The 19,374-nt window shown below is 40.3% G+C and overlaps 1 protein-coding gene across 1 annotated transcript in view; it reads right to left on the reverse strand.

The window, feature by feature from the left end:
- The window catches only part of LOC114663150 (immunoglobulin lambda-1 light chain-like), a 201,225-nt gene extending 183,056 nt beyond the window's left edge, over positions 1–18,169 (reverse strand). Inside the window, exons 1-4 of the mRNA XM_051935406.1 lie at positions 18,074–18,169; positions 17,634–17,962; positions 483–624; positions 56–385 (exon numbers count right to left, since the gene is read on the reverse strand). Of these exons, the coding sequence (XP_051791366.1) occupies positions 56–385; positions 483–624; positions 17,634–17,962; positions 18,074–18,137 (865 nt within the window). The 5' untranslated portion in view covers positions 18,138–18,169. The remainder of the gene's footprint in view (positions 1–55; positions 386–482; positions 625–17,633; positions 17,963–18,073) is intronic.
- Positions 18,170–19,374: the final 1,205 nt, after the last annotated feature.

Consider the following 19,374-nt stretch of genomic DNA (forward strand, 5'->3'; position numbering starts at 1 on the left):
ACTGAAGTGAGACACCACAGAGCAGTAGGTTTTTGTTCATATCTATTTCACCGTGATACCCTGCTTCTGGAAGAGTCATCCCAGGTTTGACAGAAATAAATAGCACTGTCTGACGCCTCTGCATTACTGATTATTAACTGATAGTCGGTTTTACCTTGGGCTTTGGAAGTAAATCTACTAGAAGAGAAACCAGTGCCATAATCTGTAGGAGAGCTCCAAGAGTGATAGAAATATAAAATATGCTGAGGAGGACTTCCTGGGACCTGCTTCAGCCAGCTTATATTGTTTCCCTCATCTTTCTCTATGTTGCAGTCCAGTGTGACTGTGCTCCCCAGATTCATATATGTAACAGCCGACTGTGTCAGGACCCTTTGACCACTGGCATCTGAAGAAATCAAAAAGAACATTCAAAGAAAAGCTCAAAAGATAATCATGCTGTGTCTATACCTGTGACCAAAGGAGTGGACAGAAGTGACACTCACATGCCAGACAGAAGCTCAGGTAGCAGATGATCACCCTCATGTCCAGTGTGTTTGCTGACCACATGTCCACGTTGGTGAGAAACTCAGTGTGAGGAGTTGAGAAGTGGCAGGTGCAGATAAAGAGAAGGGAGCCAATCGGCACACATGATTATGCAAATCACCCTTTAAGACAGACTGGGTGACATGTGACTTTACTGGGTATGTGTTTGATTGGATTAGATCTGTAGATATAAATAATTAATAAATAATTTATAAACTGTTTCTGAAATAAGTGGCAGGAGGAGCAGTGGTGCTGCCAGAAAGAAGGACTGAGAAAACAGCTGTGCAGGATGGATGAGGTCTTTAATAATCCTGTTTCCTTTTCTAAGGCGGTGTGTGTTGTCTGTCCTAAATACAAGCCAGTAACATTCTGTACCACCTTATTGCCACCCTCTGCAGTGCTTTATGACCTTGAGATGAGAAGGTATCATACCAATATATGGCACAGCCAGTGAGGATGGACTCCATTGTGCATCTATAGAAGTTTGTGGGAATACATGTAGCTTTCCTCAGACAAAGAAAACAGTTCGTGAGTCTTCTTGACAACAGCCAAAATATGATAATGCCCACTTCACTTCATCAGCCATGATCACTACCTAAATTTTAAAACTGCTGACCCTTTTAACAGCAGTCCCTCTATTGCAGATGAAATTATGGTATGCTGTGTGCTTCCTGAAGTCTATAACCAACTCCTTGGTTTTCCTACCTTTAACAGTAATGTTATTGTCTGTCGGCAGTGTAACCCGAATGGGAAAACCCAATTGTGATCAATGCAATCCTGTGATCTGTTTTTTTAATATTCTTATGTTTAGCAAACATCCATCCATCCAAAACTTGCTAATTGAGGACAAGCAGATGAATCTTTCCAGGCAGCTGTAACAATAGGAGGACTGTCAAAAAACGGGGAGAGCACCAGGTGCGCTGTTTCTTATTTAGAAATTAACAAAGAATTGTTGAAGGATGAAGCAGATAGTCAAGCCAAGTGCCAAATTGTTAAGAATGAAATCTAATCCATTTTGTCCACGCAGTTTGCAAAACCAAGCAGAAACATACATACACAAGATGAGGGGCTGCCGTGAAAATGTGTGTGGCTTTAGGTCAAGTTTAGTTTTTATACATTCCAAAGTGAGTGTGGAAGCAGGTGTACGCAACATTTTTGTACGTACGTACCGTTTATACATGACGTCCCAGAAATGTGCAAGGAAGAGCAGGTCAAAGCCCCACGTTAAATGCTCTAAACATCATATGACAAGCATGTTACTTGGTAAGCCTGATCCTGCAGAGGACAACCAATTGCTTTTCCTTTGGTTTATTGTCTACCAGACACAGTAGAGCAGCTACAGAGCCCTCCTTGTGCTGCTGCCATTACCCCTGGTCACAATAGTATACATATTTTCCTCATATTCATTATAACAAAATATTTATATGGTCCCATGAATTTCGTTACAACAGTATTCCTCCTGTATTTTGTTGATCCCTTTATGAAGAAATAGCTGTTTACCACCAATCAGTACAGTGTGCTGGAAATCCAGAGCATGACACTAAGTCAGTTTTAAGCTGTGATGTATAATTCCTGATTAGATCTTCTCATAAAATAATGAAATTAGAAAAGTTAGTTATTCTTTGACAAAGAGCAGGGACCATGCAATACCCAAAATAGTTTATATTAACTAAGGAATCAAATAAGAAAAAAGACAAAAAGCAAAACTTGAAATATACTGTTTCTTAACCTAGAAAAATTAACTCAGTTTCAAAATTCTAACACATGGTGTCATCCTCAAAATGATCAAAGAAAATAATAATGATGCAAGAATATATTTTCTTCTATGATTCTGACATAATGCGCTTCAGAGTTTGATTACTCTTTAAGAGACATAGCAGACATCGGATAATTAGAATAAATTAAATTTTTGACAAAATATGCCGGAAAAATAAACAGACAAGCAGAACAATCCACATTCAGTCTTTTTTGATGAAGAAATCATCACCTTAACATATATTGAACCTTAAAGCATTCTGTGATCATATCTGAATATCTTCTTAGCACATGAAAAAATCTTTGCAAGAGTTAATATGTGATCACATATTTGCTATCCCTTTTGCCCCACTTATGAAGAAAAGTTTGTTGGACTGAGCCTCACATTCAGAATCACTCAGAGGGCTCATTTGTGTGCACCATGGGAAAGAAACCACTAACCCAGAGAAGGGACCCTTATTAGACAATTTCAAAGATTTAGAAAATTCTGCAAGAGGCTCAGTTAGTGACTCAGTGATGTAAAACACAATTCCTCCAGTCATTTGAATTAGAATGAGGTTTTTCCCACTGAGTAACATACAGCATTACAATACAATACAATTGTCACAGGTGTCTGGTCACACTTATAGGTAATCTAACTTAGACACCATTAAAATATCCGACTACGCCACCCAGTTTTATTAAGAGACTGTGAACTCCTGAAATTTACCAATAATAGCACACAGGTTTCTTTAAATTGGGCGGTGAGTAAACACACAATGAAAGACACAACAGTAATTTCTGGAAAAGGCAACAGTAAGTTCTATTGTACAAGACAATATAAGGTACATTAAAAAGATAAATGAACATAACAGAACCTAAACATATCAGGAATTAATTTCCTTTTTTTAAAAGGAAAATACACAGTCCACACTCTAAAAGTCCGTAAAAACAAGAATTGGTGGATACAACCTTTAGTGGTGCAGAGTCCAGTTTGGGCACTGTGTTACCCCAACACTTAATTGTTCATGGATGCACTCTGTTCCCCGGCAGAAGTTGTGTCAAATTGTTGATTCCCTGTCAGCGTCTCTTCGTTGTCCCTTTTTCTTCCACTCTGGGCTCCTTGTGTTGCTGGGACCTAGGCACGCCTCATTCCTCGTCTGTCAGCTTTACTGGGTCCTCTCATGCGGCTTCCCTCTTTCGCTGGACCCACAACTGGCGTCTCCTTGTGGAGCTGTCACTTCCTCCCTGGAAGTAAATGTTGCCGTCCTTGTGCCTCACGTCGTGCCAGCCAGGTACCCTTGTCTGCCTGCGAGCCCCTGTGCCCTGTCCGAGTGTCTTGGCAGTGTTTCCTGTGGACTCCCCCTCTCTTGCCTTCTGCTGGCCAGCAGTTTCTATTTACTTCACCCCTCTGTTGTCAGTCCTGGACAAACAGTTTAATCCATGGCACATCTAAATTGCCTGGGTTTAACAATTAATAAAAACACAAACAAAATGTATGGTTACCAAACATTAATAAGTACAGCTATGCTGATTAGAAACCAATATTTCCAAGCCAGGTAAATACAGACATTCTACCAAGGCCAGACTTTAAAGCAGTGATTCTCTTGCAGGACAGCAAATACCATTAATAAGTACAGATAGCCTTTTAACTTCTCACCCCCCCTAGTCCCAACAGTGGGTGCCTAATGGAACCACCCAGTGCACAAAAAAAAATGTAAAAGTGTCCCCCTCTGACACAATACAATACAATACAATACAATTTATTTTTGTGTAGTCCAAAATCACACAAGTAGTGCTGCAATGGGCTTTAACATGCCTTGTTTTTTGACAGACCCCCAGCCTTGACTCTCTAAGAAGACAAGAAAAAAGTCCCAAAAAACCCTTGTAGAGAAAAAATGGAAGAAATCTTGGGAAAGGCAATTCAGAGAGAGACCCCTTTCCAGTGGGTGTGCAGTGGGTGACGAAAAATGGGGTCAATACAATACAAAACACAGAAGAGAATACAAGTAATCCTCAATACAATACAATAGTGCAATAGTAATAGTACAAGGTACAGAGTGCATGTCACATGCCTACCATGGTCACCCAAATGCATTTCAATCTAGTCGAATTTTTTTTTGTCTTCCATCGAAACATTTTCGATCCCTTTTTATTCATGTAATAGAAGGTGTGGGTCCAAATAGTTCATAATGCTAATATTTAGGTCATTGAGCATGTTAATTAGATTAAGCAGCGTAAAATAAACAGAGCAAACACAAAGAAAAAGGTTTTTGGGGTAGCCACCCTGTATACCTGACAGAACAGGTAAACTGAGCAGCCAAATTGCAAAAATTCTTTGCAGATGTGACTCCAAAACAGCACTGAGGTGAAAATGAAAAACATGGCCGTTAGATGAGGAGGTTTCAAAAGGACCAGAAGCGGAAGTGATGTCTTTAGGAGACGGGCACTTCTGATGGTCTGCAGAGGGAAAGAGGAGAATATCTGTGGAGATCTTAAAGTCGTTGCTCTGTTACTAGGAATGCAGCTCAGCTATACAAAGTACTGTTGCTTCATCTGTGAATGGGACAGCCATGCCAAAGAGTCACACTATTCTTGACAGAACTGGTCACTCCGTAAAAGTTAGTTCTAGGATAGAAAAATATGGCACATGAATCGCTTGTCGACCTGGCAAAGATATTTTTGCCTCCTCTTCACATAAAACTGGGACTCATGAAGAATTTTGTGAAAGCACTAAACAAGGAAGTCGAAGGTTTTCGTTATATAAGACAGATTGTAGCAGGGCTACATAGTAATACTGTATTCAATGTATGTGCTGAGAACGTGTTGTTTCCATCTTCCCGTTCACTGTTTGTTATGTGTACGTCAGTAAATGTTGTCCCCGTAAGTGCAGAGGGGACGGATGAGGGAGAAAGACCGCAGCCCCAGGATGGAAAGTACCTGTTCACATTCAGTTACATCCGGCTCATTACTATTTAAATGATCAGGAGGAAAAGAGAGGAGGAAGGAGATAGACAGAGATTTCATTTAACAACAATAGACCATCATTTTCTGCTATTTTTTCTCATCGCGCCTTGTACCCTTTTTCTTTCTCATTCCGCCGGATTCACGACAGCTCAATCATCGCCAGAAACCCTGGGGTTTGACTTCATTATCCAAGAAAACACAGTGAGATTGTTCCATTTAATCGGGAGATTCAAACATATCCATTTTTTCTTGATCAATCATCTGTATTCAGGACAATAATATACCCGGACTCAAGTTCACGTTCTTTGTCATTTCAGTATTCATTCATTATTTTTTATTTGTGTTTTGTGTTTGTTATACATTACAGGGGCAAGGGAGGGTTTGTTATTGTATATATGGTGATTTCACGTTGCTGCTTTGGTGGAGGGATATACAGTGGAACCTCTAGATACGAGTTTAATTCGTTCCAGCACTGAGCTTGTATAGCGAATTTCTCGTATCTAGAACAAACTTCCCCATTGAAAATAATGGAAATCCAGTTAATCCGTTCCGCACCCCAAATATATTAACATAAAAATCAATTTTCCTAACAAATAACACTGATAAATTATATATACTGTAGTCTACCTTTAATAAATAACACTGGTAAATAATATAACTGATTATTAAAAGAATCAAAACAGGTGTCCAAAGTGCAGTAGAGCATTCAATAAATCTTTAAATAAATAATCCTTAAAACAGTTGTGAAGTGGAGGTTTAAAATACACAAGAATAACAATCCTTTAACACGAGGTTAAAACGTCAAAAGGATGCAGTCTTTAAAAAACAGATGACAATCCCCGGTGCTTCTTCTCTGTTAGCGTCTCACCTGCGGGCTCTGCAACAGGCGAGACACTCTTAATGCAGCTGACCTTCTCTACACCGTCCTGCTTCAGCTGTTTGGCTCGCCTGTTCAGCTCACTGTTCAGCAACGCGCGAGCCTGCACTCGCTTGCTCTCCCGCACCGACTTCCTACGCCTGCCTGCCTGCCTGCCTGCCTGCCGCAACCTCCGTTCTCTCTCCTCTCTTTTCTTTTACTTCTTCTCCCCCTTAACTGGCTCGCGCTTCTCTATATATGCGGGGAGGACATGGCAGCTGCAGCCCATCAGCCACAGGAACAATCATGGATGTGGGCAGTTTCCCACCTGTGCACTTAAGTGAGAAACGCAGATACCGCAGATCGTGGCTCGCAACTGCTACCACGCCCCCTCGCTAAGCCGCGAGCTATTCCCACAGCCTGGATCGTGGCTCGTTACGCGAGCCAATGCTCGCATTTAGATCTGAATTTTTCGCTCATACTTTCCTCGTATTTTGAATTTCTCGTATACAGAGGTGATCGTATCTCGAGGTTCCACTGTACATATGTATATATATTTTCTATGGGTGGAATTTGCATTATTGTTTTTGTTATTGTGTTTCATTTAATATATGTATACACCTATTTTACATATCTGCTTTTGTGTGCTTGTGTTTAACCGTCAATTGAGGGGAAAATATTATTTGTTAGAGGTACAGCTTGGTATATGTAGGTTTGCCTCAGTAATTCATCCAGGCCACAGGTCTTGGTAGTGTAGCTGCCGACTGGGTAAGGGGTCGGCCGTTACAAGATGTTCCCAAGAATAACTGACGCCAAGATCAAAGAGGGCATTTTTGTTGGCCCCCAAATCAGACTTGTTATGAGTGACAAGTAGTTTGAAGATCTGTTAGCTGGGCCGGCAAAAATTGCCTGGAAAGCCTTCAAAGACATTGTTGACAATTTTCTGGGCAATTACAGAGCCCCAAACTACATTCAGCTGGTAGACAAACTTCTCAAAGCATACAAGATAATGAAGTGCAACATGTCATTCAAGATTCATTTCCTCCACTTACACTTGGACTTCTTCCCTGCAAATCTCGGTGCTGTCAGTGATGAACACAGTGAAAGGTTTCACCAGGACATTGCTACGATGGAGAAACAATACCAGGGCAACTGAAATCCGTCAATGCTTGCTGACTACTGTTGGACACTACAACGTGATGCACCAGACATTGAATACAAAAGAAAATCAGGAGCAAAACACTTTTAATTCTGTTGAATTTAATAGCTTATGCAAAACATAAACATGACTAAATACATTATTGTCAGTAAACATATAAATGTCTATATCTCAGAGTTCCTACGTGATGCAGTTATAACCAAAACTATATATGTGCATACCCAGTAGGTATCTGTCACAATCAGCAAAAACTTTTCAGGAAACTTTTCAAAAAAACTGTTATGCAGTGTATTCCAAAATGACTGCTACAGCACAAACAAGTTCTATGAATTCCAACTGAGTGGCATAAAGACCTCACATTCCAGCAGCTGTCACCCAGTAAGTGAGACACAACAGTGCGGGAGGTTTTTGTTCAGCTATATTTCATTGTGATACCCCAGCACTGCCAGAGCTATCCCAGTTGTAACAGTAATAGACAGCTGTATCTGATGCCTCCACATTACTGATTATTAACTGATAATCGTTTTTATTTTGGGCTTTGGAAGTAAATCGACTAGAAGAGAACTTGGTGCCATAATATTTAGGAGTGTTCCAAGAGTGAAGGAAACGTAAAATATACTGGGGAGGAATGCCAGGGACGTGCTTCATCCAGCGTACACTGTTACCTTCATTATTCTGTATGTTGCAGCCCAGTGTGGCTGTGTCCCCCAAATTTATAGAAGTAGCAGCTGGCTGTGTCATGACCCTTTGACCACTGGCATCTGTAAAAAAGTTAAATATTAAGTGAAAGACATAAGAGATAATTAGGTTGTGCCCATTGCTGTTGCCAAAGAAGTGGACAGAAGTGTAACTTACATGCCACACAGATAGCCAGGTAACAGAAGGCCACCCTTATGTCCAGTGTCTTTGCTGACCACATGTCCAGGTTAGAGAGAAACTCAGTGTGGGGAGCTGAGAATGGCAGGTACAGATAAAGAGGAGGGAGCCAATAGGAGCTTTGCAATCACAAATATGCAAATCAACCCTTAAGACAGCCTGAGCGATGTCTGACTTTACAGAATGTGTATTGGGTAGGGACAGCAGTCTTATATCCTTTGTAAAAACAGTCCATGGTCATTGTGAAATGAAAGTTACACCAGATCTATCAAGTGGTCATTCATCTACCAAAGGAAATGCTCAAAGCTGACTTTACTGATGTATCATTATTAAATCTAAAAGGTAGTTAAAATGGCAAATATTTATACTTCATAAAAATAACCTGCTTGCTACAGTGGGGCAGTGGGGTTAAAACTGTTGACTAAAACTCCAATGAGACTGGCAATAAATATGTACCCTAGTCAGTGGGCATTTGAGTGGTGGTTCTTCTGGTAATTCAGTTTTCTCTTTGATTTTAAGGACTCTTTGTATGTGATAAATGGTAACTGTAAAATGTCTGTGTGAGAAGCGTGTTGCTCATTTTGTGGCATTGACACTGACCCTTTATGATGCTTTAATTGAGCAGGTCCAGGAAAGTCATTGGTTAGATTCCCACTTGTCTTTTTTAAAACAAATTAGAAAAAAAGTATCAATTAAGATATTACATTAACTGTAATTGGTTGGCGTGGTGGTACATTGGTCAGCTACAGAGTCCTGGATTTGAATTAATGAAGTTTGCAAGTAGCACCGATTTCTGTGAATTGTGACAGAAGGACATGTAGAGGCTACAAGTATAAACCATATGACATTGTACATTATAGGAGGCAGTGGCAAAATTGCCAGTGGCTAAAGACAAAAATCAGAGGGCGCTTACAGTCAGTCACTGTCTAACATGCTTAGTCAAGAGCAGGAAAACAGCTGGAGCCTATAACAGCAAGCATAGGGCACAAGGCAGGAACAAAGCCTGGACAGTCACCAGTCTAGCACAGGGTGAACACACACACAAACGTGCACACTCACCCCAAGCACATACTAGGGCCAAGTTGGGATTTCTAATTCACGTAAACTAGACACAGGGAAGGCCTAGGACACAAACCTAGGTCTAATAACTGCAAGGCAGCAGCGTTACCAATGTGCCACCATATAATGGGAGTTGCACATCATTCAAGCACTAAAGGAGAATAAAAAAGAAGGAAGGGTAAGGGGACAAGGCAGATAAGTTAGTACCTAATATCCACTATAGAAACGTTACTGAGTGGTGATATGCTCTTTAAGAAAAATACGGGGATCAGGACTGCAAGAATGCCTGGGGCCTCTAGGGGGAGTTCTAAAAAAATGGATCCAGGAGTTCTAAAGGCTAGTCCTAATACCAAAAGTAATCAGAGTCTATGTACTCACACTAGTACATGTTCTTTTTAATACGCAGCCATTAGTCTCTATTTTCTACACTACCTTGACATTTTAAAATCTGGAAAACAGAGACTTTAGACAACGCTCTCCAGAAGTGTATACTTTTGAAAATGCTACTGTTACAATGTGGAAAGGTGAAAAATGTTGAGTTTTAAAAAATGCAGACTTTAATAGTGCAGATTTGTTTGTGCTTATTACAGAGTGCTTTCCTAAATGGATCTTGCTCATTACAGAATCTCATTCTCTGATTGGTCACCCTTAATAATAATAATAATAATAATAATTCATTACATTTATATAGCACTTTTTCTCAAAAGAAAACCATATTGCAATGCAAAGGACAGAGAATAGTTGCCTCCCATGACACTTACTGTGTTACTTAACTGTATGTATTTAAACTGCACTTTGTATAGTTTGAGTGCTTCATGTAAATGCACTGAGGCAAATAATTATCAGTCGCTGCATTTTACATTTACAATTAATAATGCATTCTCCTTTTGAGTTAAAACGAACAAAGTCAATTGAAAAAATAAACATGTCCTGCTGGCTTTAATTTTAAATTGAACTAATAAGAACAATTTCTGTTGCTGTGCCTCTGTTTTACAGGTTCCACACATTCTCAGCACATGACCTCGTCTGATCGATTCCCATCTTGTTCCTCATGTATATATCCTTGCTTAGATTCCAAACTAAAATTTTGTTTATGCTAAAAGGGCAAAATCTGTTTACACACAACAAAAAATGGATTCATAAAAATGTAAGTACACCAGATCCCATGCTATGTTCCTTTATAAATTTCACATCAACTTAAAACTACCTGCTTATGCAGGCGGCTTTAGCCTCTTCCCACCAACTACCAACAGTAACCACATATGGCATAAAATATGTCTTTTTTGAATAATCATGACCTAATCAACATCTAAATTTGGCAATGTTTCTGAGTGACATGTTTACTTTTAAACCATGGGAGAACACAGGCAACTCAGTTAATGTGAACTTAGACATTTGGCAGAGTTTACAGAGTGGTTTGGGGTCTGCCTACCATCATGGATGCATTGTGTTACTAAAATAAGGCTCAATTAAAGGGTGTTAGGCAACAGGTGATTTAAATATGGTAATAATCAATGAATTAGGCACTTAGTGTCTCATAGTAAGGTGTCTTGGGGTCGTGACCCAGGTGCTCCTCTCTGCATGGAGGTTGCAGAATGGTCTTTGTGAGTTTGCTCCAGTTTTTTCCCACAATCCAAAGACATCTAGGAATGATGCATAAATGCCCTGATTTGTGTGTGTGTCTGTTCACACTCCAGCAGGCTGGTGCCTTGTCCAGGTGTTGTTCTTGTCTCGTGCCAGATGCTTGCTGGGATAGGCACTATTTGCTCCGTGATCATGCCCTGGATAAACAGGTTAAGAAAATGAATGGATGGATGGATATTTTAAAAAATATGAAGTGTGTATTTTGGATATGCTGAAATGTACAAGAAGCCATTTCTTGAAATTCACTTCAGATATTTGAAAATTAATTTAAGATATGCTGAAATAGATGCACTGTAAAATCATTTAAAATATCATAAAATGTATCACACCATAGAGGACCTAACCTGGTCCAAACACACAAGTATAAAATCAAATATATAATATTTTTGCTATATTTCAAAGATTTACAAAATCATTTACATTGCATTTATACATCCTAAAAGTATTTTTCTTGCTCTTGGAATTGGCAGGGTGGTGGCTCTGAGGCTAGGAATATGTGCCGACTATCTGAAGATTGCCGGTTCAAATCCCATAAATGCCAGAAGTGACTCAACTCCTTTGGGCCTTTGAACAAGGCCCTTAACCTGCCATCACTCCATCCCGGGTATGACGTTAAACTGAATCCGGCCCTGCAAGCAGCTCCTCCAATGTACAGAGAAAACTTGGGGTTTAAGGTTTCTTTATTTAGTCATGTTAACACAAGAAAACATGAAATTTGCCTTCTCAGTTGCATCTAATAACAGACAGAATGAAATAAAACAGACAAATAGAAATAAGAAAGGTTAAGGTAAGGCAGTTAGATAATACATATTTACACCAAAAAAAAAGGTTACAGGATATACTGTACATCAAAACCTTAATCATTATCTCCGATATTCTTATTGAAAAGTCGTATGGCACTAGGAAGAAAGGAGTTTCTGGAGCGATTTGTGTGGGTTTTCAAAGCGAATATCCTTCCTGATTTACTGAACTTTAGTTCTACATGTAATGGATGTCTGTCATCAGTTGAGATGATTTCCAGTTTCTTTAACATTGCCCTCTGACACACACTAGTCAGATCATCTACATCAGCCCCAATAACTTTAGCTGCATACTTTGTAATCTGCTGGAGCTTTTTTGAGTTTTGGTTTGTTAGACTATTAAACCAGGCAATGAAACTGAAAGTGATCACAGACTGGATCATACTGCGATAGAAGGACAACATGAGGTCCTTGTCTACTTTAAATAGTTTGAGTTTATGGAGGAGAAATAAGCGCTGGTTGCATTTAGAAAATAATTTTTTTGTATTGGGGGCAGGATTGGCACTCCAGCTACTGTAAAAAACCTCACGCTGTTCAGTGTGGTGCTGAGGTGTCAGCCATTGCACAGATGAACTTGGATCTCATACTGGGTGATTTGCCGTGTGGTGGGTGCAGAAACAAGCTGTAATCAGCGCATGCTCCCAAACTCTTGGAATGAGATGTGCTTTATGTGCTAAGAAGCAAGGGTCCTGTGAAAAGTAAAGATACAGTCAGAAAGTAGAAAGTAAAGTGAGAGGTAAACAACTAGTTTGCTGAAATTTTTGTTTGTAGGTGGAAACAGTTAGAAGAAGACATGGATATGATATTGTTAATTGGATAAATGTAAATAATATTTTAATAACATGATAAACACAGCTTTTATACCCTATTGCTATTGTGTGTTTGTCACAATGGTTTAATATCTGAGTGCCATCTTGTCACCAGTCCTCGAGCCATCCAGTCTTCAGGCCCCATCGCTAAACCAAGCCACCTGGATACAGTCAGACAGACAAAGGCTGAGCCTCAAAGCACTGGCATAGTTCATTTTAAAAAAAAGTATGTTAAGTTTTCTTTTATGGCATAAGTATTTTTCACTCTCAGAATTTTTAGTATTTGAAGTATATTTTAAGCTGAAAATTGGCAGTGTTACTTATTCTTAACATTAGATGAGGTGGAAACAGACCAGATTTAACTATCAGTAAGTCAGTCATTGTCCAATCCGCTATATCCTAACACAGGGTCACAGGGGTCTGCTGGAGCCAATCCCAGCCAGCACAGGGCGCAAGGCAGGAACAAACCCCATCCAGGGAGCCAGCCCACCGCAAGGTACACACACACACACCAAGCACACACACTAGGGGCAATTTAGGATCACCAATGCACCTCACCTGCATGTTTTTGGACTGTGGGAGGAAACCGGAGCACCCGGAGGAAACCTACACAGACACAGGGAAAACATGCAAACTCCATACAGGGTGGACCCAGGAAGCGAACCCTGGTCTCCTTACTGAGAGGCAGCAGCGCTACCACTGCACCACCATCCATCCATCCATTTTCCAACCCGCTGAATCCAAACACAGGGTCACAGGGGTCTGCTGGAGCCAATCCCAGCCAACACAGGGCACAAGGCAGGAACCAATCCCAGGCAGGGTGCCAACCCACCGCAGGACTCACACAAACACACCAAGTACACACTAGGGCCAATTTAGAATTGCCAATCCACCTAACCTGCATGTCTTTGGACTGTGGGAGGAAACCGCAGCGCTCGGAGGAAACCCATGCAGACACAGGGAGAACATGCAAACTCCACGCAGGGAGGACCCGGAAAGCGAACCCAGGTCCCCATGCCTCCCAACTGCGAGGCAGCAGCGCTACCCACTGCGCCACCGTGCTGCCCTGCACCACCATGCCACCCAATTTAAATATTTGCTACCTATTTTTTTTATTCTCTCTCTCTTCTAATTTTCTCTTCTAATTCCTCCAAAATATCCAGTAATTTATGCTGTCAGTTGAGGGTAAGACAGGAGTCAAGAGGAAATGTTGGGGTGCCGACTGGCCCACCCCGTTTACTTAAAATAATAAGTTGGTTTAAATTAACAAATGCTTGATGGCACAGTAAATAAACAAAAAAATTGTATCTGTAAGCCTCAACTTTAAGGCTCTGTAGCACAGTCGAGCTTCAAGGTAAGAGCTCTGTGGTGCAGGTGGCTTGTCTTCCGAACTGGATGCCTCCTTCCACCTTTTATAGTTTGTGGACCTGAAGGGGCAGGGTCAGTTGCTCTAAGTGGGTGTCCTCTCAGAGCTGTGGATGGAAAAAGAGACAGAAGAGTCTGTGATTGCACCCCCGGTCTCCCAGGATGGCAGTGCTTACTTCTGATGAGTCCAGAAGGTGACCCTCTGATGCTCATGTGTGTCAATATTTATAAGGTTAGAAAGATGCCCTTTTACTGTTCAGAAGAGAGATGATTGTTTTTTTAAATGGTTTTTATAGAAATATGCAAGGTCGGGATGATGCATGTTTTAGCTTGACCAGAACAGGTAAGCAAACAGTCAAAGATGACCCACCCATCCTTTATTGAAAAAAAAGCATTTGTCCCAATTTTCTTAGGAACACAAAGGTAGAAAACTATAAGTAACTAGTTGAAAGCTTTTCTTTTCCTACATTTAAAAATCAGTTTCCTATACACTCTCATTTGGATTTTTTATTTGCCCAAAGAACATAAGAGTGCTCTAATGAACATGGGGTGAGGTTCCACCAGGATATATGGATAGATGTTATAATGAAGTGAGCAGTGAGTCTGTGTTAGCAGACTTGAATTGGTCATTCCACCGTGAAACACCTTCAGAGGATTAGAAGAGGACAAAAAACTACCAAGTGAACACTTTTTGCAAGTAATGATTACATTTAAACCAATTATAGGTGTCATTTAGATTTTTTCAAGTCTAAATAATTTATTAAAAAATGTATTATGTCTGAATTGGTGTTTTTTTCATTTTAAACCATCATCTTTAAAAAACTGGATGAGATAGAGCAATCTGTTGGCAGATTTGGATTCAACACCCTCAAATCTTTAATGAATTACCTTTTTTTTTTGCAGACCAGTGTGATCAGTGGAGTTCCATTGGCTGAACACTGAAATCTTACGGAACATAAAATAAATTAGACATGAAGAATGTTATCAGTTATGATATTTATATCCTAAGCATACAAATGTTATTATTACACACATATATGTACTCAGCAAATAAAAACAACATCAGAATTACATGGAAAAGACCATTTAAATGCTCTGTCAGAGACTGCTGTAGTTTTGCTTTGATCATTTTGTTTCCTGCCGGTCTGAGAGCCAACTTCTTCTAAAATGCATGTTGTTCTCCCATAGGCCCCGGCGCACTTACTGTATGCTGACCTCACGCTAGCACTGCAGTAGGATCATTCCAATGATGGGACTGTTTATTGAACAACTAAATACAGAAACACTACATTGTAAGAGCCTAGTGATATCGATGATTCCACTTTCCCATTTTTACTGATGACAGGAAATGTGTCTAAAACTGACACAACCTGAGAACAAGACACGGCTGGTTTATGCTGGTTAGTATCACATTATCAGCAATCAGTGTTATACTCTTCATCATCACTGAGATGAAGTCATGTACAGGTAAGCAATAATGCCAGTGTGGAGTTTCGATTTATATATTTTCTAACATACTCTCGGCTTTCTTTCTTGAACCCTTCTAATTTAACAGATGATCTTTCAGACCTTGCTGCCACTCAGACATCTAGTGTTTCTTGCGAATACAGTAATGAATGCTGAGTAATTTATAAAGTCATAAGATGCAACACAGCAGTTTTTCACAGTTTTGTTTTGCATGGAAGAGTATTTAATGAAAAATTAAACATATATTTTTGTGTTGGCTTTGTGAACGTCTGATGGAGGGGTTTTAATTGAGTCTGGAGGCTCCCAGCCTTGTGGGTTTGTGGGGCTATCTCCTAAGCAAGCTGCCTCAAATAAGAAATTTGCCCTTGTTCTTGTTGTACTAGAGGCTCTGGTTTGATAATGTTGAGGTGGGGCCTTCACAGCAGTTAAATTACCATTAAAAAAACAAACTAAGTGCTGTTTTTTTTCTAATGAATGTTTTACCACCTGTTTTGAGGTGTGTCTGTATATTTATGGGTTGCCATTAGGTGGTGAGGTAAAACAGACTGTTTTCAGGGAGTATTTGCAAAATACAGATGTTCACTGCATAAGTTCATCTGGGAATAGCCCAAATGAACTACGAGAATGAGTGTAAGTGTGTGTGTGTGTGTGCTTGTAAACGTGTACCGCAATGGGCCTACATCTGCTTAAGGCGCATTATTGTTTCACACCTATTGCTTGCAGCATAAACTTTAGCTATCCGCAAGACTGAATTAGATAAGTGACATAAGAAAATCGATTAATAGATGGATGGATGAATATATGGTGAGTGGATTTACAAAGCTGGATGATTAACACAGGGTGGATGAGTAAAGAAGCAGATGGACTGTGGGTGGATGTATCTTGGGAAGATCTCACCATGTGTCCTCGTGTTCCAAGGATCAGTGCTGGGTCCTCTACTCATCTCACTCTACACCACCTCACTGGGCCCCATCATCCAATCCCATGGTTTCTCATATCAGTGCTATGCTCACAATACACAGCTGCGTCTGTCATTCCCTCTTGAATACACTATGGTAAGGGTTATAGTCTCTACATGCCTTACTGATATTTCAACCTGGATGAGGGATCATCATCTACAGCTCAACCTGGCAAAGACAAAGCTTGTTGTTATCCCGGCCAGCAAGTCTTTCAACTCCCCTTCTCTGTACAACTTGGCTTATTGTCACTATCACCTGCCAAGTCAGTACACTACCTTGAGGTGGTAACTGATGAGCAGCTATCGTTCTCTGCCCACCGTTTCAACCGTTTCTCATTCATGCAGGTTCACTCTGTATAACAACTGAAAAATCAGACCTTATCTGACTGAGTATGCAACACAACGTCTGGTCCAGGCTTTGGTCTTGTCATGTCTGGATTACTGGAACATACTACTAGCTGAAGGACTCACATGTACCATCAAGCCAGTGCAGAAGGTTCAAAATGCAGCAATTTGCTTGGCTTGTATTCAACCAACTAAGATGGGCACATGTCACTCCTCTCTTCAGGTTGCTAGATTGTCTTTCTGTAGCATTAAGTTCAAGTTCCTGATGCTTGACTATGGAGTAGTCAATGGGTTAGCACCTGTGTATATGGAGACACTAGTGAGGTGCTATGCTCCTTTTCTCGTGATGACTCTGCATGGCATCAAATCTCAGTCCAGACTCATTTCGTATGAAGTTCCAAGCTGATGGAAGAGCTGTCTGTCTTCATTTGAACTACTGACTCCCTCAATATGTTTAAGGACTGATTGAAACCCTGCTTGTTCTGTGAATATAGGAATGAATGCTTTTTGATCTGTGGATATCTGTCATATTGGTAATTTATCATTTTTTGTTATGCTAGCTTTATATCTCTTCACTTGTAATCAAATTTTGTAACCTGTCATGTTACGCTTATTCAAGACAGTCTTTTGACTAATGTTACTCGATTATGTTGACCTCCTTTTTAGTTGCTTTGGATATAAGCATCTGCTAAGTCAATAAATGTAAATGTATAGACTGGAGGAAGACCTGATAGATGCATTCTACATTTTATGTCATGTAATTACATTTCAATTACACCCTCAAAATGTGTTTACTCCTTAAAGTAGGATGTCTCACACAATCACCAAACCAACTTTATACTAAAAAGCAACATGAAGGGATTACAATTAATAATTACATGTCATGTACATCATGAAACTATAGCTTCTCCCAAAAGAAGAGTATAATGATCAATCTCATTTTTCAGAAAGGAGCAGCATGAAGTTCTCACACCTGTGCAGCCATATGACAGTCACGGTCTGGCACTGCTGAGTGGTGAAGTGAGACAGGCAAAGCGGGAGGTTTTTGTTCAGCTCTTTATTACTGTGATACCCACACGTTGGCAGAGCCACCCCAGTTGTAACAGTAATACACAGCGCTGTCTGATGCCTCCACGTTACTAATTATTAACTGGTAATCGATTTTATTACTTTTGGCTTTTGATGTGAACCGACTGGCAGAGAATCCAGTACCATAATCTTTAGGAGCACTGTAAGAATGATAGAAACGTAGAATATGCTGGGGAGGACTGCCTGTCACCTGCTTCATCCATCTAAGAGGAGTGTCCTCATCTTTCTGAACATTGCAGTCCAGTGTGGCAGTTTCACCAAGAGTCACTGATGTAACAGGAGGCTGTGTCAATATCTTTTGACCACTAGAATCTGAAAAAATTAAAACAAAAAGGTTAATTAAAAGTGAAAAACAATAAATCTGCTGTGTGTGTGTGTGTGTGGATGTCACCAGGTGAAGGATTGGACTAAAGCATTACTTACATGTCAGCCAGAGTGACAGGCAGCAAAGAGCCACCCACCCCTTCAGAGCGCCTGCTGACTGCATGTCCAGTACTGAGAAAGCAAGTCAGTGTCAGGAGTGGACAGGCAGAAGATAAAGGAAAGACAGCCAATCACAGCTGAGAGCTTCCAGATATGCAAATCATACTTGAAGAGTGAAGTGGGCGGAGCTGTGCCTTATTGGAGGTTTCATTGGGTGCCTTTAGTGGCCCCTGGCATTTTCTAGTTGATCTGCTTATCAGTTCTCAAAGAGCACTCCTTCTAGTATTTCTGAGTCCTGTAGTGCACTGAAGCCAGTTCCTGAGAAGTAAAGAATGAACAGGAGTGGGGTAATATGAGACTTCAGTGTATTTATAATGGTCACCAAATTGTCCATTTGTTCATCTTTTAAACCTTCTTAGTGTCAAACAGGGCAATGTAGTCTATTGCCTTACAAGAAATTAAACTTGGCCAGGTCACCAGTCCGTCACACAACCATCCACAATCACTTAAATTGGACCAGTTGAGAGTTGACAAATAACCTGAGCCAGATAGCTTAAGAAACCATAGAAAAGCCTACACAGTCATGAGAACAATATAAACTCTGTGCAGACAGTGATTAATCTGGGAATCAAACCTTCATCCTTTGTGAGATCACCCCACTAAACACTGCACCATCATACTCCTAGCTGGCCAATCACTCTTTATTTTATGAAGTGCCATAAACAGAATGCATGATCATCAAAAATGCATGATGGGAGAGCAGGTAATAATGCTGCCTCACAAATCCAGAGTACTGTCCTGTGCAGTTCAGATGTTCTCCCAGTAACTGTTCAGTTCTTTCATCTGGGTAGTCCAAATTTTCCTCTGTCATCCCAAATATGTCCATGAGACATTAAATGATGACTCCAAATTGGTTGAAATGTGAGTGCTTATGACAATGCAGCTTACAAAGGAATGGCACCCAGTCTAGCCTGATAGGCACAAGTTCCCTAGGATCCATTATTAGATTAGCAGGTTAGAAAAAGAGTGGACATCATGCATCACACTTCCAGTCATCACATACTAGCCAAGAGAGCCATTGCCCAAACCCCAGAGGTGATTCTAGGGATTCTGAGGGCCCTAAGCGAAAAAGCTCCATGAGGCCCTTCAACTCATTGTCTCCTGTGGCCTGCATGGTAAAATTTATTACTCTTATTTTAGTGCAAAGTCTAAATTAATAAGATCAAAAAGGCAAGAGTTAATAAACACAAATCATTTGTTTTAATTCTCTAAAAAAAGACTACGTAAATAAAACCACAGCG

Source organism: Erpetoichthys calabaricus, chromosome 12 (assembly GCF_900747795.2).
Source record: "Erpetoichthys calabaricus chromosome 12, fErpCal1.3, whole genome shotgun sequence".
NCBI classification, from domain to species: Eukaryota; Metazoa; Chordata; class Cladistia; order Polypteriformes; family Polypteridae; genus Erpetoichthys; species Erpetoichthys calabaricus.